Genomic DNA, 24,882 nt, shown 5'->3' on the forward strand with positions numbered 1-24,882 from the left:
GCATAGTTTGATGGATTATGATTGATAAACAAAGCTTAATCACTGAAGTAAAAGTTGCCTGTTGCCTTAATGATGGTAATCACTGCCCAATTAAACTCACCACAGACAGAGTAATTCTTACATGCATACACACATATGTGCCTCCATGCTTATGTATACATACATGCATGCAACATATTTCTAGACGACTGAAATTGAACAAAATTGTGAGGGTAACTAATGGGTGGAGAAAAAGAAAAAAAAATACCACAACAGTAAAATATGAATAAAGAATTTTAAAGGAAAAAGTCTGAGATAGCAAAAAAATTACATTTAACACAACGGAGAAAGAAGACAAGTTTGGCTGAGAATTCAGCCTGTTTTGGAAGCAACATTTCTCTAACTTCCTAAATACGCAACAAATTTAAAAGCAGTAAGACAGCAAGGAAGATACTGAAGTTTGAAAGTGAAGAAAATTGAGAAGATAAATGAAAGATAGTAAATAATTATTTACAAACTAGTAATGGAAGCAGAGCAAACTGGGACACTGAGACATGTCTCCTGCAAAAAGAAGCAGAATCATGGTATGATAATGATGGAATACTTTCTAGTCCTTTCATAACTGAGAAGGACGTTAGAAAAACATCTGTTAGTCATAACAGTTTAACTTAGGAGGCCCAGAAAATGAACATTCAGGAGTCCCAAAAGAATTGCCTAAGCAGATCTTTGGCCTGCTGATGTTACTTTTTAACGACTTGTGGAAAATCACAGTAATTCCTGGGGATCAAAAGAGTTCTAATGCCCTATCCACACTCTGAAAGGAGAAGAAAGATGACTACATACTGGTTACATTATCAGTCCATGGCAAAATAAAGGAAAACTTGACACTAGAGACACAGGATAATTCAATAAAAGGCAGCACTATAGCGATTGTCTCAGTGAAATCCGTCCTTTTTTAGAGGACAAGTTCCATTACAAAAACAAACTAAAACCTTCCTTGGTGGCACCACAGTTAGCTGAAAAATGCAAATGAATGGATACAATAAACTAAACTTTTGTCAGATACTTGACTCAGAATAACACTATAATAAAAGGCTGAATTCAAAGAATTAGGTGTAGTTGACCAGTAGATCTCCATGTACAGTTATTAACACAGAACAAACTACTCAGGAGTGGAATGTATTAATTCATTTCTTTACATCTTCAAACCACTTTCAGATTCCATTGGAACATCTCTTTTAGCTTAATATCATATCTGCTTTATAAACATTAGCTGGGTTCAAATGGAAGATGCTGCACTCCAAGCAACCTCTGCTGGAGCATGCTGAAAGACAGACCATTGTAACTGTTATATTCAGATCAAAAGGTTCCTTTCAGCCCCAAACTAAGAATCCATCTCATGATGAGGGCAAATCTATTGAAAGATTAAATGAAAGATCAGGTCAGAATTATAGAAATGGTATGCAAAGAAAATACTCAAATTGTGAGATATTAACCAGCTCACAGAATGTGTCCCTTAAATGATAGCAGAACAAGTTTTAAGAAGAGTTTACATATTTTTACTTACGAGAGTAACGTTCTGCTAACTTAGTTAGCTTAGTTACATTCCTCCTTCCTTCTAAAAAAAACCCTGAAATTGCATCATCTCTGAACAAAATTGCTCATTTCATAACGCCATCTGAAGAAATCATGCAGCAACAGCCAACAGTAAACTGAAGGTGAGGAAAGAAAGGAGAGGCAAAGAAGGATAGGGACAGATGATGGAAGTCAAACCTGACAGACATTTGAAACCTATCAGGTCACAATTTGGCAGTTCAGAAATAGTCTATCCAGGCTACTGAGCAACAGAAACAGCAAAACTTTTGTGCATTAATCAGACTATGCCTTGAAATGATGGCAATAGATTCACTACTAATATCTATAAACATGGTGTATTTAGAAAAACAACCCATTTCCCGAGTAGATTTAGATATTCTACATGATGGATGGAGTACAAGTGAAGCAAAATGGAGAACCCAAAGTGAGGTGAAGACTTCAGTTCATGGGAAGTCTCACCTTTTGCAAGGTGAGGACAAGACACTACAGAAAGCAGTTTGTCCCCATGGCACATAAAGAAACAGGGAGATGTAGACCTTACCCAGATTACCTAGACAGAGTACACCTCTTCCTGCAGTTTACCTGATGCTGCAGGCTTTTCATCTACACTTTAAGCAGGATCTTAGCTTCTGGAATAGGTTTGCATAATAATTTGTTACTGAACTTCTTTGTTGTACACCATTAGTGGATAAATAACAATCTTAGTGGGAGACTTATGGAAGTTATGCATTCACCTTTATGAAAAATCTAGAGTACATCTACACTGCTTTGCTACCCTAAACCATGCAATTGGAAAAACACTAAAATGCTGTGAGTTCAGAGGGTTTCTAATACCTCTTTCTCCCTGTATTCCATTTATTTTCTCCAAAACTGGAAATTACTACCTACCAGAGACATAGTGAACTTTTAGACGTGAGGAAAGTATTTAAATTAATGAAAATCTGCTCCATAAATACAAAAATTGTAGAATACTTATGTGTTTGACTGAAAACTCAGGATATTCTCCTCTCAGTATTACGCACACACTGGTGAGTATAAGCTCTACAGTAAGAGAACACCAACACACACACAATGGCAGGCAGAAAACCTGCAGTTAACTTAAATGGAGCAATGACAGGAAAAAACATCTAAATTACACAGTTATGGTGCTCAGCAAAATTGAAAAAAACATTCACTTCATCATCATGTAGGAGATGAAACAAATGAAAATCACTTCACATCCTACCTGTTCCAGGCTTTCCTACTCATTGTGCCATTTCCAATATAATTAACTAATAGCATCATTATAACTTCTACTTTAAACTCCCAAGCTTTCACACAAAATAGAAAACCATGTTCATTTTAAGGCAAAAGGCTTCATAAAATGCATTACCAGTCAGAAAAAAACAAGACATAAAACAAAAAATAACAAGCAAAAAACCCCAACCAAACAAAAAGCAACTAAAAACCTCAATAGTACTTGCAAAACTGAAGACACTTTGTAACATTTAGACAGAACAAAGACAATTTTGGGAAAAATGCCCCTCAATTTCAAAATGCTGAGAGATAATGGCAGAGGATAAACCAAGGAACAACACTACACTTAATTTTGGGAAAAAAAACCCCAATACTACTCCTGAGCCAAAATATCAAGGTATCCTTTAGGAAGTCATGATTCTAGATTAGGTGTTCCAAAAGAAAACTCAGCATGCATATTAAGGTCTACAGAGGGAAGGGAAAACTTTTCAGACATGATGATTTAAGTAAACGAGAACAAAGGCGCCCACACAACCTGCATTTAGTACCTGATTTTGAAAGTATCTTTTGTTTTGAAGTATTCTGTAGAATGGCACACAGGTTTGGAGAAACAAATCCATTCTTAAGAATCTGAGCAGCTTTGTAGATCCCTTTGCTACAATCCAGTATCAGCTTTTCATTTAAAGCAATCATTTTCCCCAAAATTTTTTCTTAGGTTTTTTTGGAAATTATATATTCTCCAAAATACTGAGGTTTTGAAAAGCAGTCATATAGTTTTCTTATCCTCTTTCTAGTGACACGTCTGGTAGTGGGTCTCAGGCTAATAAGGAAGCTTCTGATGACACATGATAAAAGCTGGATTTTCCACTAGCTCTATTTTTACCTTGCCACAGTGAGAACCAATGAGATGAACCAGAAGCCCGGGTTCACTCCAATCTGTGAACCCTTCCCTCTCCCCAGTACAGACAGGCCTGAACAGCTCTGAGGCAAGGGGTGGGAGATGAGAGCATACCTTATGCTCAAGGGTTGCCAGCAGAGCTACAAAGTGCAAGACGAAACCAGAACACAGCTGCACCTTTTGGAAGGGTTCACAGTAAAGGGAGATATTTTAGAGTTAGTACCTGGCAATGGCAAGTGGAAATTTAACGCTGGAATTTGACTCCAGATACTTCTCAGCCAAATCTTTCATTACTGCTAGAAGAATGAAAATTAATGTGAAAAAAAAACCAAACAAACCCCCACAAAAAAACCCCAACCAATAAACAAAACCACCAAAACTAAAAAACCAACAACCAAACTTAAAACACAGCAATAAACACCATGAAGAGGAGTTTAATTTCTAAATGGTTTTTGGGTACTATACTATATACTAATATTTCTTGAATTTATCCTTGAGTGAAGATTACTCCATGCATGTTGTTCTTTTTTCAGAAATGGTATTGAAGTGTGTGCATACATGCTGTGTTTGTTAACAACCCAGGTCTACAGAAAAGTCTAATAATTCAGAGCTCAAGTCTGAAGATGACTGTAACTGCCTTATGTGCATGCAGATACACTCTATGCATGTAACTCCTTCCACTAACATGGTGAGCTCTGCTTTCATAGATTTACACATGTACCTGTTTGGAAGTCATACAGTATGTTCAAACAAATGGTCTGACCAGACTGAAACTAACTGTAATAAACATAAGCGTATTAATTAACACAGAAGAAGAAATGGGAAAGAAAGAGCAATTGTCAAGCAAGTACCTCCAACAAGATAAGAAAGCAAAATGTTAAGAAACCTTCACTGATCAATCACATAAAATATTTTTACCACTGGCACTATTAGTGGCATAATGTATAACAAGTTGTGAACAGTGCAGGGGTTCCCACAAAGTTCAACTTACATGGTTGCTAGTAAAACTCTGGGCTATGTGGGACCTTGCTTTCTTGATTGAAATGCTGCTGTTTCCACAGTTACATACTCTACTAGATGTGGGAAATGGGAAAAAAAAATGTTTCACTATTACTACCCATCTTCCTGAAACAGAATTTGAATTTCAGTAAGGATCCATAAATGCTGAATGTAATCACTTTTTAGTGTGCAATGTTAAATTCAAGGTAAGGAGCACTGTAAATGAGCAATCTGGCATTACTGAACAGCCTTAAAGGCAGTGGTACAAATGGAGGTTTTCCCATGTACTCCTGATAGCAGCCCCTGGGCCAGAGACATCAGTGCTTCAGGAGAGTGCCCTGACAGCACACCGAAAGCCAAGCCTGTGGAAACACAAGTTACAGATCCTGTAACACTGGAAAGAACCAGACGGTGACTCTGCATGGGCGATGGCACAGCCTGATGCTGCTCACAGGCCCGCAGTTGCAGCTGGTCCAGATGCTGAGCCTCAGCCATTGCAGCTTCCTCAGCACCTTTTCTCCTCAGCTGGGGAAGAAAGGCCACATGAGCCTCACAACCCATCAGGGTGAAACAACTCTTACTGACACAAAGCTCCAGATTTCTGCTCCAGAGGGCATTTTGTGATTCATTATATGTTTCTTTGTATCCTTAGAAAAAAGCAAGTTCCTGCAGACCTTTCAGTAGAACCTACAAAACCCCTAAAAAACCAACAAAACAAAACCACAAAAAAACCAAACCATAAACACTATGGAGAAAGTTTGTACAGAAATCTGTGCTTTTTGTTCAATGCCTGACCAAGATAGAAGATGAGTCTGGAATTACTAATAAATACGAGAAAGAAATTCACTCTGAGTAGAAGATCATCTTGCCTTGGTGCAGCCCCATCTTGAGTGCAGTCTTGGGTACCACAGTACAAAAAGGAGACAGAGCTACTGGAGAGTGTCCAGAGGAGGGCTGTAAGGCTGGTGAAGGGTTTAGAGGGAAAGCCACATGAGGAGTGGCTAAAGGCACTGGGTCTGTTCAGCCTGGAGGAGACTGAGGGGAGACCTCATGGCAGCTCACTGCCTCCTCACTAGGGGAGGAGGAGCAGGTCCTGACCTCTTCTCTCTGGTGACCGATGACAGGACCTGAGAGAATGGTAGGAGGATGTGCTGGGGGAAGTTTAGGTTAGATATAAAGACAAAGTTTTACACCTAGAGGGCAGCTGAGCAGTGGAACAGGCTCCCCAGGGAAGTGGTCACAGCACCAAGCCTGTCTGAGTTCAAGAAGTGTTTGGATGACACTCGGTGTGATTTTGGGGGGGCCCTACACAGGGGAAGGACTTGGACTTGATGATTCCCATGGGTCTCTTCCAATTCGCCAGATTCTATGATTCCATGATTTTTAATTTCTGAGACCTAATGGCATTTAACAAAAAAACCCAAGCAAACAGAGTGTTCAAAACTACTCATCTGGTTTCCACTGTGCAAGGATGAAAGGCAAGAAAGGGAGAGCAAAGAAAAGCTGATGTTACTGTGTGTCTTGGATAACTTGGCGGACTGAAACAGTACATTCAGCTGCAATTGTTGAGAAGAAAAATACCTCTCTACCTCTCTTTGGCCCTACCAACTCTCACAATTTAGTTCGGTCATAGTTAGATTTTTCTAAAGATTAAAAGCATCACAAAAGTATCAGGAGAAAGAGCTCTTCAGGATTCAACCACCCTCTCCAGTAACGGTTTAATTTACAAGATTTGAAAAGACAACACTATTAATGGAAAAATATGAGAGATTTAAGTGTCACTGAGTATGACACATCATTACAATTGGCTTAATAAGTCTTTCTACCATTGTTATTTATTTTTATCAGATCTTGTCATTGAGGCAGACTGTGGACTCAGAATACCACAGAAGCCTTGGTAGCCAAAGGAGACTAGTTCTAGATCTACTGAAGAGAGGTTTAGACTGCTCCAGCACTAGAGAAAGGTCTGGTCAGGCCCACAAACACTATCAACCTTAGCACTCAGAAGAAGCTCATTTTTATGGAGGAAGACAAATGTCTGGGAATCAATATTTAGGCAATATGAATGGTCCCAGAGGTATGAAAAGGAATTGGGAAATGATATCTGGTGGTTACCCTGTGTGACTGTAGTACAATTGGGAAGATGGATGAAAATAATGCCAATTCTAAATTCCAGTGCCAGGCAGACAGCACAGCCTACTTCTTACATAAGAATGATTATATGAACTAGAGGACAAGTGACAACGTCATTCAGATGTTCTCTGTTAATGACACGATAAAGATTTTAGTCACACAAGGAAATACAGATTTATACTGAAAAAATGGTTTATCACATCAGCAGTCACACTCCACTTTTTCCTGTGTCTTCAATGAAAAGACACCTGAATAAAGCAGAACACCTTTCCTCATCTAGCATCTCAATGACAACATTTAACCCTCATGGATAAACAGTACCCTGCTAATATACTTCTGGACTTCAAAAAGCTTTTTTAAGCATCCATATTTCTGCTGTGATCCCACATCAGTTGCACACAATGACAGCAACTTTCCCAACAGGCTGACAGCTGCAGGAGTTCTCAGCAGCATGAACTTCTGAACTCCAGACAGTCCCAGTGCACTGCCCAAAACCCATCTCCAGAATCCTTCATGTGAGGTAGGTACTGACATCATCACTTACAAGCTTGAAAAAAGGGCATTTCAAATCAAATTCTGCAGAAAAATGTGCACAACTTGTAATATATGTGACACTTTACAGAATAAGGCCAACCAGTAATTTTTCCAGGAGGACCAATATATATATCTTCTGACTGGATCATTTATAGTTCAACCCACTAAATGTAGGTGGGTGGGAATAAAAAAGTAATGTCACTTCATTTTAACTTGGCTACATATAGGTGGAAGAAAACACAGTCACTTGGTCACCTGTATAGCTCAATGTTGTAACTGAGACCAGTCACCCAGGTACCTTCCAGGCTCAGCAGCAGGTACATGCAAGCAATGATCTGACTGATACAGTATCATGTGCATGGTCAATATGCAGGAAGCCTGGGGGGCTAGGAGAACTAAATCCTCTGTTCATCCCCATTTACAAAGTTGCACCAGCTGCACTCTCGGGGGCTAAGAAGAATAGGGGGCAACTATGAGAACAGAAGGGAAAGAAGCATACAAATTCTCCCAAAAGAAATTTGGGGTTTCTTTATCCTTCTCTGACACAACAGTGAATGCTTGTCACAAAGTTGCTGCATTGATCAACAAAGAGTTCCTCTAAGACAAAAGAAAAAGTGGAGAAAAAAGAAATAAAAGAAGGCTGTGTCTGGCTTAAGTAAAATTTAGCTGCAGAAACAAGCAGAAAAATAAAACCAGGAAGCAACATAGTGTACAATACTTTATTCTTTTACTTAATAACTTTAATAGTGGCTGCTAATCATGTTTCACACCTATTAATTCAATGTTTCATGAAGTCCTATTTCTATCATCTGTTGAAAGGGAACTGATACTGTCTGTACTAGGAAGGAATTCTGTACATAATATTCTATCAGGTTAAACCTCAGTAACTTTATGAATTATGATCTGACAGGCACTTTTCTCATCTGCTACAGACTATACTTCTTAGAAATAGGAGCTATAAATAAGACAACAGATGTTCTTTATTGGCTTCAACTGAAGCACAGCTAACTTTTAAAAAACAGCTTGTAGTTAAGACTGTTGTAAAGACAGTGTAGTGCTTCCCTCTACGGGTGAACTTTTGCAATACTCCTTTTCAAACCAGAACTGAATTTAGGATTTGAAATAGCTGCAACTATTCACAATTAGTATTTGCATGATTTAGAGAAAATGAGCAGCCATATTCTGAAGAAAGTTTGCCACACTTATGAAAAAAAATTAACTAAGTGCAATATTCTGGCATGCAGATCACGACATTGTAATGCCATACATATGGCATAAACTGTTCTGCAGAAGACACCTCTCACCACCCTCCCCCCCCCAAAAAAGCCTGAGGAAGAGATGGGAAAATCAACCACTCATTAAACTGTTCTTTCAAAGACCTGTGAGTAGAAACAGGGAAAAAAAAAAAAAAGAAAAAGTAAGAAGGGAGTAAAAAATGCCTTTCTGCTTTGAAGTAGAGCAGGGCACTCAATAAAATGAGGAGTACAGAGGAGGCCTAGGACACACCACTGCAGCTAAACCCCAAGCCTGCCAGCACTGGGGCTTCATTACTGCCTGTCTCCAGTAAAGGTGCACCTCACCTCCTTGCCACAGTCTGGAGCTTAGGGCATGGCTAAAGGCTTTCCACCCCCTGCTTCAGAATTGCTGCTCCAGGGCCAGTAAAGAGCTGAGCTATGCAAGAATAAGTAATTCTGCTCAATTCTCAGAGACATTAACTGGCAATGAAAAACTTACCATTCCAGCTTCTGGCAGTGGTTTGACATGAAACCATACATGGTATCAGGAAGGAAAATACCTGACATTGAATATTCAAGCGTGGTGTGGATAGTGCAGGTGTGAGGACAAACAGCATGTTCTACTGGCAGCTACATCTTGTGACCTACTTATCAGGTTCCCAGTGCAACCTTCAGGTTTACTGTTGTTAAGCATCAAGATTGCACTAGCAGTACCTAGAAGTGCTTATCAGAATCAGAACAAACTTGTGATAGTTCTCTGCAAACAAAACCTCCCTTACTTGTCTTACGATTAACTGAGCAATCTCTTAGAATTGATGCCAGTTGCCTTTCCCACAAAGTCTACCTTATCTTTCCCAAGGATACTAAAGTGATGTTATTCTATTAACTTATGCACTCCAGACTTTTCTGTGGTTTTTTTTTTTTTTAAAAGGAACCATGAAACACTATTAAAGGCATAACTTATTTTAAATAGCATATATGTAAGTTAATGCACAGTAAGTTAATATTACACTCTACAAGGAATCAGCAGCAAAGCTCCCTCTGATGTCTGCTATATTACAAAGACACATCAGTAAGGGTACATTAGAAGAAGCACTCAAAACTTAAGACAACAAAGACCTAAGGCTTCATGTGCCACTTCAGTTCTTCTTTTTGTCTCTTCCTGCATGATGGCAAGGCATTTTCCCCATGAAATTATTCGGCCCATTTCAGCACACAAAGCTTAGTGATCTCAACAGACAGAACCAAACTGAACAGTTGAGGTATTTATTACTTGACGCATTATAGAGATTGTACAAGGACACCCTATTGTCCAGAAGGCTCATATTCTTCTCTTATGCTTCCGTTTCAAATCTGAATTTTCTGTTATTTCTCCTCAACTTGATACCTCATATGAGAACAATTTGCTCCTGAGTTCTTCCCAGCAACCGGGGAAGGAAATACATTTTCAGTTGTTCCCAAAAACCTTTTGTCACCTGAGACAGAGACAGTGGCCTGTCTCTTATCGAAAGAAATACTTATGTCCATCACAAGAGGCACTTCAAAATTTTGGTTCCTGCCAGCTAGTGGAGAGACATGATGAGATGATTTCCTCCACCATATAAAACTTCATAGAGTGAATTTCCATGCTGGAATTGGTTTTACCTAAAAAGCAGTGGCATGTATTTGCTTCTGAATAGTTTGGCACTAACCTTCCAAGTTTATTAACTTCAACCCATGGTGGTAGTAAAGGTACTCCATCAGCTGATTCCTTTTATTTGGTACCATTAAGTTCTCTCTCATGAGAGGCCATTACTGGTTCAAGATAATTCTGCTTGAGAAGCATAATTTCAAACATTATCTTTTTATTTCATAATCACCATACATAAAAATTCAGGATAGCACATTGCTTTGCTCTGAAATAATACTTTGTTTTGCTATCTTTTTGCTGTGGAAAAAATAATAGGGGAAAAATTGCCAACAAATTCCTCTCAAACAGGCAAGCAATCTAGAGGAAAAGAGTAAGCTCTTCACTACTGCAAGAAAAAGATAGGATATAATACTATGCTTCAAAAATCAAGTTGTTTAGATCTGAAAAATTCACATTTAAGTCCTCTCAGAAGCTGCTAATAAAAGCCAACACAGCTTCTTCATCTTCTTGGCATTATGGGAAACATCTGTCAGTACACACAGAGTTAAAAATAATGAGTAAATAGCAATTGTCAGATAAAAAAATTAAATCAAACAATGGTAACAGCAATCCACCATCAGAAGAAGTCTTCTATTGTAGAAATGGATGTATTTCAAAATCAAACCTTTTTCTTCCTCAAGGAAAAAGGAAAGCTTAGGGCTCTAACTACAGCAACAGAAATACAGCAATGCTGAAATGCAATCTTATAAGAAAGTAAAACTGGGTTAATCCTTAGAGCTATTAAACAATAGGCTGATCTGATACAGATACAGGAATAACAACGTTATTAGAAAAGTCCTGAGCTGGATCTACAGAGTTAATCTCACCATCATCTTTAATTTCAGATGAAGAAGAAAGCTCTCAGTCTGTGTGTAATAGGATTTTTTGACCCATATCATACACCTGCCACGATTTCTGTGCTTAGCAACATCAGGGTTGATTTCTCATTCCAATATTTTTCACACTATTAAGATGCTATACAAAAAGGTCATCATGAACTATGAAGTACACATACCTGATGCATGAACTTAAAGACAGCTCTTTCAGAAACCACTGTTTTGTTCATACTCCATTGCCAAAGTAACTTTAATTTAGACATTTGCAGTTTAAGTGGTGAATGAATTTCACAGACTTTGTAATGGTGGTATCAACCAGCTGGCTAACTGCAACTGGAAAAAAGAGCTTCATCTGTATACTGTCTAGCATTTTTGCATTGCAGAAATTCACACAGTGCAAAATCTGTTTATAGGAAAGGTAAAAAAAGAATTGAAAATAACAACAAAGACAGTGCTAATGAAGAGCTAGCATGAAAAACTGGCTATGCTTTTACATCACTGTCTGCAAGCCAAACATTAACTATAGTGAGAGTAAGTAGGTATGGAAGAGGATTTCCCAGTCTGCACTGGTAGTATACATTTGCAAAGAGACTAACAGGAGGAGGCAAAACCTCTCTTTAAGAAAACCCAAGCATAATTCTAAGCTCTACAAATCAGAGATATTCTCTGGCAACCTTCATGAGACCCTACAGTTTCAAAGAGCTTCTTGGGGTCTAAAACGAGAAAAATGTGTCCCTCTTGAAAACAAGCAGCGTGTTGTGAAGGAGTGAAACCAAGCAGAAGAGTCTGAAAAAACTGCAAAATAAAGTATTTTGTAAGTGGTCTTGGAAAGCCTGAACTGCAGAGAGAGTTTGTGTGAACTCAAACAACACATGCATTGTGTTACGAGCTGACAAGTTTCTTGTGATCATTTAAATCAGGTGGATCAAATTAAAGCTCTTTTTCCACAGAAGAAGCCTAGAGCAATTTTTATGTCCTCTTACGAAGACTACAGATGAACAAGAAGCACTCTGCCTTGCTCCTTCCCTTCCCTGCCTCTGCCACTAGACAGCTGCCCTACGCTGACCTACTCCAGGACAGGGGAATGTCCTGTGATGTTCTCCAGCTTCCCAAGAGAAAATTCATGGGTAGCAGAATCAATGCTCAAGTTGACTGTCTTTGAACTTTGGGAATAATGAGTGTTCAAATAAGCATGCCAAGAAATATTCATCTATTGAATATTTATGTGTACAGAGCTTAGACAGATTACACACACACAAAACCCAAAACAGTTTTTCCACCATTCTTCTACTACAAAGAAAGTTAGCTAGTCTTCTAACCAACACATTTGTATCTGAAAATATAATGGTACTATCTACATATACATCTATCTCTATTTCCACATATAGAGAGAGTTTAAAGCTACAATCATTCAGTTGTTTCAGAATGTTGATTACAGGATGACATAAAGGAACGTAAAAATACATTCCTGACTTTCACAAGAGGTGATTGAATATGTGAAAAAATCTTCCAGCTATGATTTACTATGAAATAGGTAAAGGTTTGTGAGGCTGAAAGGCTGCTGGCTGGAAGGAGCATGGCTTTCCCCACTGGTCAGCAACTGGCTGCTATTCTTTAAAAAGACCAGATACATTCTGATTGTTTTCCTGCTATTATACTGGGGTGGGGAGAACGAAACAAAACAAAACTACTACCCAAAACTATGCCCTTCCCCTCCCATCCAAACCTGAAAGTCTTACATGTCTGTTCTTGTGACTGTACTCCAGACAAATCCCTTGGTCATCTTGCCAAAATGAAGACCCAGTTACCTTTATTTGACTGCACTAGGAAAGAATACCTCTTTCTCATTTCATTTATCTTTCTAAAAGAATTTATTTATTTAAATATGGGCCATGCAATAAAGTAAAAGTAGGTTGCACTTGACTCTGAGATGGAGAATTCCTCCAAAAAAGATTTCTTGTCAAGAGAGGGAACAGGAATGAATCAATTTTAAACTGACCTGATTTTTCTAACAGGCTTATGACTCCTTACAGAACTGCCTGCATGAGAACAAGCACCGTCCTCTCCTTCTAATTTTAACACTCCAAACTTGTGCAGGAAGCTGGAAGAACTTGTATGCTAATTTGCTCAGCTGTGGCATAATCAGAAAACCTAACTGAGGCTTTTACAAGATAAAGCTCTTCAAAAATGGTAGATGCAGCAGACAGCTGTTGTAACTCACCTAAGCTTTGCTGTACTACATCCAAGCACTTAATTTATGCAGGATTCAGAACTGCTAAACAGGAGCATTCTACCTTTCAAAGGATTCTAATATTGTAATATTGTAAATGTGCCATTAATAGCCTAGCCTCTCTTTTAGGGAGATCAGTATGAACAATTATCTAAACACAGGTCTTGTTTAAAGGCAAACATTTTGTTTGCTTTTTCTTTTGTTTTTGTTTTTCTTTGTGGGTTTGGCTTTGCATAGGTTTTGTTGTTTTCAATTTCTTTTTCTAAATAGTGTACTTCTTGATTTCTCAGCAGAGTCTGCCCTTCTGCTTCTCTTTTTCCTGTGTTTCAGTACATAAGCCAGCTTCCACCAGTCACTTCCCCACATTTCAAACCTTGCTCTCAAACTAAGAATTCTTAGGAGACAGAGTAAGATGGATGATTATTCTAATGGCATTCAGCTGAGAAAAAATAATGCAAAGGATCAAGTGAATATTCTCATCTGTGTTGTCTGCAGTTATGAATGGACCCAACTTGGGCAAAGAAGTGCAAAAGAACACAGGTGTAAACTTATCTTGACACACATACTCAGACTTGTTTGGCTGCTGCTTCCAAAACCTTGCAGGATAGTTTAGTTCTAAACTCCTAGGTATAAAGATTGGGTTGGGTTCTGGTTTGGGTTTTTTCCACAAAAATAGATATAAATTACATATCACCAAATTATATGCAGAAGTTTAACATGTACTGGGAGTCAACACTGTAATCTTGCATCAAGCTAATCAAAAAATCAAGGAAATCAAAGAAATATTAGGGTCTATTAAAATGTCCACTTATGCTATGGACTGTCAGTGCTTTGTGAAGATTTTTGATAGGCTGCAATCATGTGACAAAATTATACTTAACATGAAAGAAAGTCTGTATTTTCCAAAACACTAAATTCATATTGAAATAAGAGAACTTTATGCTTTTCCTTCTGCATGGATATCAACTTGAGCCCAAGAGAACAAATTGGAACCACATTTGGGTCTGCTTTTTAGCTTCCCCATGCTCTCTGCATATTATATGTTCTCTCTCTCTTTCTTCCTCAACATTTGGTCTCTTTCTCCTTCTGGCATTCTGTAATCCTGCCAAAGAGCTTTGCTTTTAATAAGTAGATCTGCCAACTTAAACACCAGTCTCCTAAGGCAGTCAAATAATGAACCACACATGTATATACTTGCACGTAATCTGTCAAATGTCTGCCTAGCCCACTACAAACAATTTTTGCAATTCAGGGTTTTCATAGGAACATGCATTCATACACTTTTGTTTTTCAAAGATCAAATGCTATGGTTCTTCAGAGTCCTGTGACTTGTTTGTACATACAAACCCAGTGACCCTGCAATTTCCTTATCAGTATCTTGAAGACAAAAAATATGAAAAACCTCAGAATATAAAGGTTGTGCAGACAACTTCATATGGAAGTTCCATGAGTTTCTCCAAGTTTGCACAGACAACTACTGCAAGGCAGCACAGATTCCACCAAAGCAGAACACTCTTCCCGTGTTCCTAGCCTGCATGGAAAGTTAAAGAAAGAATAACTATTCCAGGTGTCAAGGGTATTTTTCATATCTCCCCTGTTAATTATATATGATCCCCACTGACGTAGCTGTGATTTCCACTTCCTGAACAAGTAGTTCTCAAAAGAGAAATCTCATGCATGGTGCTAGCAACAGAATAGTCCAGGATAAAACGCAAGCGTGAAGTTGCATTGCCACACCTCTAGACTAAATAAGTTTGCAGTTTATAGCATGACAGAATAAAGACTGTAGCCAAAAGCACCTTCCAAGTAAAGAAGCTACTGATTTGTGTTAGAAAATACATTCGGGTTTCAAGGACTGTATATGGTGCCACTATTTCCAAAAATCTGTGCATTGTGAATCACAACCATCACACAGTGAAAAAAACAAAACTACTAGAGATGCACCATAAAAATGTAAAACAAAAGGTCCTGAAAACGTCCATGTCCTGGAAATGTATATTTCTGCTGCAAGACAGGCCTTATATGAACAATGAAGTCCTGAGAGCTTGAAACTTTGAGTCCTTAGAACAAGGAAACAAGTAAGACAACACTAAATTATGCCACCACATCTGCTGAACCTATGCACTCACATTCTAATGATAGTTTTGCTTTTGAGGCATATATATTTGGATTCCAGCTGGTGAAGTTGGATGATGGAGGCAGGGGTATCCTGGTAACATTTCTTCTGCAGGGAATCATCTCAGACACCCTCAGTAACTAAAGCCAGCTGTGCAGCAAGCAGATGGTACTCCTTGTGACAAAGCCTCACTCTGTCAAACCTAAACCAGTTCTGGTTCCTGGTTTTAGTTATCTCAATGAACATTTAAGTGTTAAAAGTTAAGAATACTTTTAAGTGTTGCATCCACAGATTCAGTTTTTTCAAGTGTTTTTCCATATGACCTCCCTACTACAAAGAGAATAACTTTAAACTATCTAAAAATGGTGATTACTTTTTAAATTGCCTTTTTGGTTAGCCTCATTCCTCACAGAAATATTGATACCACCTTTGCTCACAACAGTGTCCTGAAGTTTTCTTAGTATTTAAGAGTATGCAGGTCTACAAGGCTGTGAGCAGTCACACCACTGGACCGAGTAGAATGAAGAATATTTCCAGAGAGAAGCCTGAAGGCTGTGAAGAAATGGTGGCTTAAGACCATGAACTAAACAACCAGAATAAAGGAATTCTCTGTTCAGTGAAGATCTTGACAAGGAAATAAGCAAGAATAAGTGGAAAAGGGGTCAGGTAGCTTTGTAATGAAGAACTGTATCAGACGGCATGCACTATATACAAACGAGAGTTTTAGATGCACAGGTTTACAATCTTAATATTTACTACTCTAGTGTGTAATTCAGTGCATATGTGTACACTACATTACACAAAGCAATAAAACAATGCATTGTAAAGGTTATTATTTGTTACAATAACTGAATTTACAGCTAAAACTGTCACCATAGCATTTCTTCAGTTATAAGAAACCCTCATTACCCTCAAACTACTTACCCAAACAGGAGCCCTATGAGAAATAAAAAAGAAACAAACAAACAAAAACAGCACCCCCCCCCCAAAACAAACAACAACCAAAAAAACCTACAAAAACCAAACAACGCCCCCCCACTAAAGTATCTAGCAGCACAGAGGAAAAAATATTCATATGCATTAATGAACAAGACTGAACTCAATGGAGGAAAATAACTTGTTGGAAATAATCTCTCTACTCACTAAATAAAATCAAATGTGTGTGTGTGTCCCAGATGATGACGCTTCTACTTCTAAATTTGTAACTCTTACTATATAGTGGATATACAAATGGCTAAAAATTAAGTCATCTAGATTAAGTATGTGCTAAAGGGAGGAGTTCAGACTAATTAAGAACATGCTTTAAATCTATCTTGAAGTTAAGAGCTTGATACAGGAATTACCAAGTGAAATTCCACATTAGCCCAGGACCTCAGAAGGGGAGACTGCAACAGTACTTCCCTTCCATGCCTTTGGAATGTGTCAGATACTGTTCCTTTACATCAGTGTTGATTGTGCAGTATTTCATGCACGTTCACAGTACATGCAATCTGGTATATTGGAATCTTTTCAGAGCAGAACTAGTATGTGTTCTCCAAACTCTAAAGGCAGTGGAAATTTTGCCCAAGACAGGTGAGAGTAAGAACTGTGCTACTTGTCCCAGTGCTGCTATACTTTTGACTATAGGTCTGATCTGTTCACTCTGAAGTCTAAATGGGTTTTCTCACCAATTTAACATAAAGTTGAATAGGATCCTATTGCTTCTTGTATGAATAGGTCTTCTAAATAAATACAAAAAGATGAGTACCTTAAAATAATCTCCTTTTTAGTTTGCATCCAAAGAGATATTTAACAAAGCATTCTAATATGCTGTTTAGAAGTGAGCAGGTCACATGACAAAAGTGGACAAGTTCCATCTAAACTACTAGGCAACTTGCCAGCGTTTGATTTATTGGCTATTTACTTCAAACAGACAATGAAAGGCAAAAACACACAACCCCAACCACACATCTTATTGGTGTCATATTCTTACTGTGTCATAATAAAACCCTAGATATTTGTCTTAGAGGAAACATCTGGAGAAAAAGAATAACAGTTGGTAGCTCTCTTCCCCTTTTTTTGCAAAAATGTGCATGCAACTCAAAGTCCTGCATCTTAAATCACTGGGGAAGGAGCTCACAGCCCACTGTCCTCTTCAGTGCAACTTTTAATATCAAAGAATAACAGACTTTTAACTATCACTAGCAGAGCAGTCCAAAGCAATGATTAGTATTACAACAGACGAGCACCAAATGTTCCTCCAGCAGTCAGAATTCTCCCGAAAGCCAGCAGGCAGCTCAAAAAAGTGAGATTTCATGCTAGTTGCTCTGTAGTAAACATTGATAAACCCGTGATTTAATATAATCCACAAACTGTCCTGATAATACTGGGATTGTGAAAACCTCTCCTTTCATGCAGGGGCTGCAGCTTACAAGGACTACCATAAGAGTTTGGGAGTTGTCAGAGTTAAGTTTGACCCAAGAGGAAGTTAGAAAAACATGAAAGTGGTGGAGAATGCACTCTAATCCTTCAACCAATGGTAATAAATTATAAATACAGCACAGCAAAGAGAATTTGAACTTTCATCCCTCTGTGCCCCTGAGGACCCCTCACTGAGTGAACAAAGGTTCCTTATTTTCAGCTATTTTAAGATGAAGTTTTTGCTACTTGCTGCTTTGAATAAGAGGCTTCCTCTCAAAGAGTCTTCTTGCCCTCGACATAGGGGGAAACATAGTTACCAAAGATGAGGAAAAGGCTGAAGGGAAGGCTGTGGATGCAGTCTACCTGGGCTTCAGCAAAGTCTTTGACACCATCTCCCACAGCATTCTACTGGAAAAGCTGTCAGCCCAGGGCTCAGACAGGGGCACTCTGTGCTGATTAGGAACTGCTGGAGGCCCTTAGAGAGTGGTGCTGAACAGTGCTGATCCAATTGGTGGCCACTCACCAGTGGTGTCCCCTGGGGATCAGTGCTGGGCCCAGTTCTGTTTAGTATCTTCATTGATGATTTAGATGAGGCAATTGAGCCCACAATTAGCAAACTCACAGATGACACCAAGTTTGGGGAAGCATGGATCAGCTGGAAGGCAGGAGGGCTCTGCAGAGGGATCTGGACAGACTGGAGAGTTGGGCTGATTCCAGTGGGATGAGGTTCAACATGGCCAAGTGCCGGGTCCTGCACTTTGGCCACAACAACCCCATGGGGAACTCCAGGCTGGGCACAGAGTGGCAGAAAGGGACCTGGGAGTCTGGATTGCCAGGAAGCTGAACATGAGCCAGCAGTGTGCCCAGGTGGCCAAGAAGGCCAATGGCATCCTGGTCTGGATCAGGAACAATGTGGCCAGCAGGTCCAAGGAAGTGATTCTGACCCTGTAACTCAGTGCTGGTGAGGCCACACCTTGAGTACTGTGTCCAGTTCTGGGCCCCCCAGTTCAGGAAGGAGATTGAGGTGCTGGAGCAGATCCAGAGAAGAGCAAGGAGGCTGTGAAGGGATCCAGCCCAAGTCCTGTGAGGAAGGGCTGAGGGAGCTGGGGCTGTTCAGTCTGGAGAAGAGGAGGCTCAGAGGAGACCTCTACAACTCCCTGAAAGGAGGGTGTAGCCGGGGTGGTGTGTGTCAGGCTCTTCTCCCAGGCAGCCATCAGTAAGACAAGAGGGCATGGACTTAAGCTCTGCCAGCAGAGGTTTAGGTTAGATATTAAGAAAAAATTCTTTACAGAGAGGGTGATTAGGCATTGGAATGGACTGCCCAGGGAGGTGGTGGATCAAGGGTTGGACTTGATGATCTCAGAGATCCCTTCCAACCTGGATGATTCCATGATCTCTAGTGAAGACACCATCTCAGACAAACTTCTGTGAAATGCTTTAACACAGCAAATGATGCCAAGCACATAAAAACAGACCTAGTAGAATACAGAAACAAATTGTCTGACATCTGACTGAACCGTTAAAAGAATTTATTCATCATCCATGCCATAGTTTATTCAGTAGTTTTGAAGTATAAGATAATCTTTAAGTGTAGAAACAATATGCAATTACACCTTTCCCTAGCTCAGTGCAGTAACATGTTCTTGAAACTCTCCCTGAGGATTTTGATTATAGATCCTTATAACCTGAAAAGCTGTCAGCTTAAATCTTATTTTAAAATGCTGTTTTCCATGCAAACTGTATTCTAAAGTGGGTCAATATGTAAATAAAAAATAGAGTTAGGGTTCCATTCATGTGGTTTGCTGAACACATTCTACTTTCTGGACTGCATTCATGAAAGACTTGAACAAAAATCAATCAAGTTAGTATAAAATTTACACTTGCTAGCACTTTACCAAAAGACTTTAGGCAATATCCAAGGATGCAGGCTTTTCTATAATGAAGTGGAAAAGGAATATACCACAAAGAAGAAAAAAATTCCATTAATGAAACCACACAATAGGATTGTATTTTGGATTTATACTTTGCTAAAAACACAAATAGAAGTTCGCAATTACCAATCACAGATATTTTGTTTGTTCTCTCAAAACCAGAAATTCTCTTTAAGTTCTCTCCTAAGTATCTTGATTCTCACCAGTATTCTCAGGAATTATAATACTTCTCCAGTTAAATTAAATATTTCTTTAAAATCCTGTAATTGCCCTTGTCATCCTTCACTATGAAAATAAAGCAGTTCTTTGTATTCTAGCCTTCAGATTGATTTCATGGATGTTCATCATGGAAAGCAGCTCTGCAGAAAGACACAAAATGAGACAGTGCACAGCCAGCTGCAGTTACAACACCTGTGTTCTTTCACACAAGAAAATCTGGACGTGTACATGGCATCACCCAACTATTTAAGCAGGCATGGTTATTTGCTCAGGGTGCAGAATGATCCATTCTTGGCAAATACTAAGCACTATGTGTTGCTGAAACTCACAAACTGATGTTATCATATGCAAGTTCAAGAAAGAAATATCTGCTAATGAGGGTTGGGTTTTTTTTTTTTTTTCAAATGTTCCTGGATCACAGCTATAGGAACAGATCAAGATGATTACAAGGAAGAGAAGTAGACCACTTCATCTTTGCCTTCTTTTAAAACTGCCCCAGGAGCATTCACATCAGAGGGAGGTATTAACAGACTGAATCAGTATTACAGAAGACTAAAGAAAGGTAAGCAAAGACACTCCATGTAACACTGCTGTGTTAACTGTAGAAAAACATAATAGAATTGGTGTGATAAAAAAACAGACAAATGATTCTTATAGTACAAAAATTCTTGTTGTTTCTAATGGCAAAATGTAATTTTTTTACACTAACTGACACAGATGAGAAAAAAGATGCACTTCAGCCACACAAGGCTTTTCAGGTCTGTTGTCACCTCTGAGGATCTAAAGGGGATATATATAGTATTATATATACACCCTACTTTTTTAAGCCAAGTAATGTATTTTTCCCAGAAATAAAAATGGTCAATTAAAATATTATTCTCATAAGCACTCTCTCACTTTTACTTCTACCCTGTGACGATTAAAACACAACATGAAAGATGCTGCTTTTGAAGTTCTTTCCTCTCTCCTGCTTCCTTCCTCTACCAGCAGGTGGGGCCACGCATCAACCATGAACTTGCCCAGGTTCACTGTTGTGCAATTTGTACCAGTTCTTGCAAGCGTACCCGTGTTCTCTGTTGTGCTGAAAAAAGACTTTTTGAGTTACTAGCATCCTGATTTTATCACTTAAGTGCATCTTGAAAAATTGTTGTGTTCATTACCGATAAAGCAGGTGGTAAAGTCTTTGTTTTCAGACTCATGTGCTCATCTGGGAGTTAGAAATTTGCCTCTTGTACACCAAAAATGGGACCACAAGTAGATGAGGAGGGTCTCTGGCAGGAACCTGCCCTATTTCCCAGTGTAAGTCAGAAGCAACTGGCCTGTGAAGTTCATGACTGCAGGGTAGGTCTGATGACTGCAGCAGGACAAAGACACTCAAACTGGTTTTTTTACAAAGAAACCAAGGTCTCTGGCTTGAATGCAAATACATTTACCAAATGACATACTGACTCATCACTTCATCCCATAATTTCCTTTTTCCATTCTCCTTAATCAAGAGAAAAAATTACTTTTTTCTCAATGGAAGCTCCAGGATGCATTCCACCTATTCTTATGTCCCCTAATTTATAACTGTAAATAATTTTCAGAAATGCAATCACTACTGGATTAACAGCAAAAATAAAGAAACTAATCTTACAGCATATTCAGTTCAAGCATGCACAAATGTTTTATGCTCTGTCAGTTTAGATCTTTGTCAGACATTTCATAACTCGATCTTTAAAAGAAAAAGTTTCCAAATGTTCTGCATCATTATCATTGTCTAATTTGCTGATCTGTTATCTGTTCTAGGAGAAAAGTGTAAAAAAAAGGTGTTGTTGCCTTTTTTTTTTTCCCCTTTTAGAAAAATCCTCTTTATCTTTCCATCAGAAGAGAAAGTTTTGGATTATTTTTGGTCTCTCAATCATCTGAAGTGGTACTGTTAACATGCACAGCCCTTTTAAGTTACTCAGGAAGTCCTAGCAAGCTCCAAAACACAGCAGTGGGAATTCAGCATCCCAACTTAAATCTTGAAGTATTTCTGTCACTCAAAGCTTTATGTTCCAAAGTCTGCTTAATATCAGCCTTCACAAACCAGGTAGAGAAACATTACTGTATGACAGAACTTTAAATGCATGCAGCTGTATCAGATGAGCTGAATTAAAGTTCACAAAAGTCAAGACGGGCTCAGTCCAGCTTAAGCATTTTTCATTTTCAAAGGGATGGGCAAGATAGGGCTAAGTGAGAGGAACCAGCCCTTATGTAGCTCCAATTTAAAAAAGAAAAAGGAAAAAAAAAATATTCTATCAACTTCAGATGTCTACTAGAGGGCATAAAGATGACGTGATGGGTTTTCACTGTTTCAAGTGCCTTAATCCCTCCAGCAGAAGCCAGTCACCCTTGGCTAGTGGGTGCAGAAACCTGGGGAAAGGGCAGACTCAGACAGTTGAGAACCTCCTACCAGCAAAGGGAATTTGATCTCCCTGCATTACACCTGAAACTGGAAAGTGCTAGAGACTTCTTGCAGCTCTTGTGTCCCCTTTATTTATTTTGGATGGAAAAAAACCAAAACCCAAAAAAACCCAAACAAACTCATGACTAAATCTTCTTCATTAAGGTAAGGGAAGAGAGGCCAAATGCAAGAGTCCTCAAATTTCAGTCAAGGAACCCCAGTTCTGGTCTTGACCAATTGTTCTGGAAATTTAAATGGGTCTCAGACAAAATGAAAAACTGTGGAAAGCTTGGAGTTTAAGTGTTGTTACAAATACAAGGATGTTTAACAGAATGAGACCACCAGCACTTCTGTTTCCAGATTGCCTTTTAGTATTTGACAGCTTCTATTTATTAGTAAAACTAACTGTATCAAGGCTGATGAGCAATACTGCCATGTCATGAGCCTCATGGACTTTGATGCCTGTTCAGATTCGTGTATGAGTACTGCAGCATTGTGAAAACTAGCAGAATTGTTCCTAAAAATTGCAAATTTATCTAATACAAAACTATCTGGACATTTGCATTGATAAGCAAACGGTCAAGCTCAACAAGGCCAGAAGAATAGAATAACATTCAGAACAACTGATTAAGTATTAAAGATTATTGACATGATGAGAAAGTATTTTCTTAAAGAGACATATAAATCTATGTATGTGGTAAAATTAAAATAACTCATAATTGTATATATATTTTCTTTGAAATACCCAATTAAGTTCCTGGTGTTCTTATTCAATACATGCACATCAGGAATACATGCAGAATAGACTCTTAACAGAATGAAAAAAGCACATAGGTTAGAATTAACTGAGGCACATTTAATAAGTCTGCTTCCAGTTTCCCCTTAATGTCATTTTGATGCACAGCAGTTTCAAACCATCAAGTACTGAAAATGTAAACTTGACTGTATCTGGTCAACCAAGTTTTGTACTAACTTACTTGAAATACACTCCACAATTGTAGAGAGAAGCATCATCCTGGGAAGAATCTTCTGGTCCACTGCCCATTATGCTTGCTGGCTGCTGGACAAAACTAACTGTGCTATTCCCTACACCAAATCTTATGGACAAAAATAGAAAGGTACATGAAATTGTAACATCCATTGCTATCTTACACTTCATCTGAACTGCATTTCTGGTTTCACCATAGGTACCATTTTTGCACCATCCTGCTCGCTTTAAAATACCAACAACTTCATTTTGTTTTGTATAACAATGTTTAAATGCAACATTTCTCCAATTTGTTGCTAGGACTTAAACCACTATCTGCATTAGTTATTTACAATGAAAAGATCTTTAAAAAGACCATTTATTATTAATTTTTCCTATTTATTTTAAGTAAATACACATTATTTAAAAAGTAATTAAACCTAAGTCTTGAGCTACCTTGGAGTTCAAATTTCAGTTTCCCCTAATTCTGTTGAATCCTTGATGATATGGCACTAATGAAGGCGCCTAGCCTTTTGCATATAGTTTTAAATCTTTAATTCAAAAGAAATTATGGGAACTTAGCTTTTTTTTCTTTTTTAATCAAAAGAATACAAGGCTTGATTGCAAGTTAATGCCTAGACATTTTGGAGCATAGCAGGGTCACATGCACAGTGTGACCACATCCACACCTTTAAGTTAAAGATTCCCAGTTAAATTATCACATTTTCTTGTTTCTAATTTCAAGTCACCAAGACCTGGGTCCCTGCCTAATTGCAAAGAAGCAGGAATGCCCACACTTAAGCAGAGCCCTGCCCCCCTCCCAAATCTGCAGCAGAATTTCCCCAAATAACTCCTAACAGCTGAAACTCCCATCAGTGCCTTTTACAAGCTGCAAGATCAACACCACGGCTCCCAGCACGGTGCTCTGGCCAGCTCACAGCATGGAGCTCTGAAAAGGAGCATCAAGCAAAGCTGCAGTACAAACACCAAGCAAGTTACAAAGCTCTTCTTTAAGTTTAAAGCAATAAATGCATCAAAGCCTGGGATGCCGATTACTTCACCACAGTGTGCAAATGTAAAGCATGAGATTTTTCTCTCCACCCTCTACCTCTTAAAGTGACCTGTCAGCACTGAAGTTTCTATCCTAAGAGCCACGTTTACTCTGCAGCTACATATGCCAAAGACAGCCACTGCCTCAGGTGGGTTAAGAAAAAAGTCAATGTTGCCTGGACACTGGCAACAGTGCGTAACAACATACGATATGAGGAATGATGAAAGAAGTAGTAGTATTTTCTTTCAAAAGCAAACACCATATTTCCAGATTGTATCTAATGACTTGAAACTGAAAGCTCAAGGACTTAAGAAATAAGGGCAGTATAACACACAATGCCACCACAACCTGTCCCCATCTCATTGAAACAGTGATGCACACCTAGGCATTACACACTTGAAAATAATTCTTGAGTGCTTAAGCAC

The 24,882-nt window shown here is 38.7% G+C and overlaps 1 protein-coding gene across 2 annotated transcripts in view; it reads right to left on the minus strand.

The window, feature by feature from the left end:
* PIK3R1 (phosphoinositide-3-kinase regulatory subunit 1) overlaps positions 1-24,882 on the minus strand; it is a 55,583-nt gene that overhangs the window by 23,919 nt on the left and 6,782 nt on the right. Inside the window, exon 1 of one of the 2 annotated variants that reach the window (XM_030466967.1) lies at positions 3,360-3,612. The exons of the other annotated variant lie outside the window; for it this stretch is intronic. Within the exon in view, the coding sequence (XP_030322827.1) occupies positions 3,360-3,504 (145 nt within the window). The 5' untranslated portion in view covers positions 3,505-3,612. Of the gene's footprint in view, positions 1-3,359; positions 3,613-24,882 lie in introns of those variants that run through there. 2 annotated transcript variants of the gene reach the window in all.

The sequence above is a fragment of the Calypte anna genome, chromosome Z, assembly GCF_003957555.1.
Source record: "Calypte anna isolate BGI_N300 chromosome Z, bCalAnn1_v1.p, whole genome shotgun sequence".
Classification (NCBI taxonomy): Eukaryota; Metazoa; Chordata; class Aves; order Apodiformes; family Trochilidae; genus Calypte; species Calypte anna.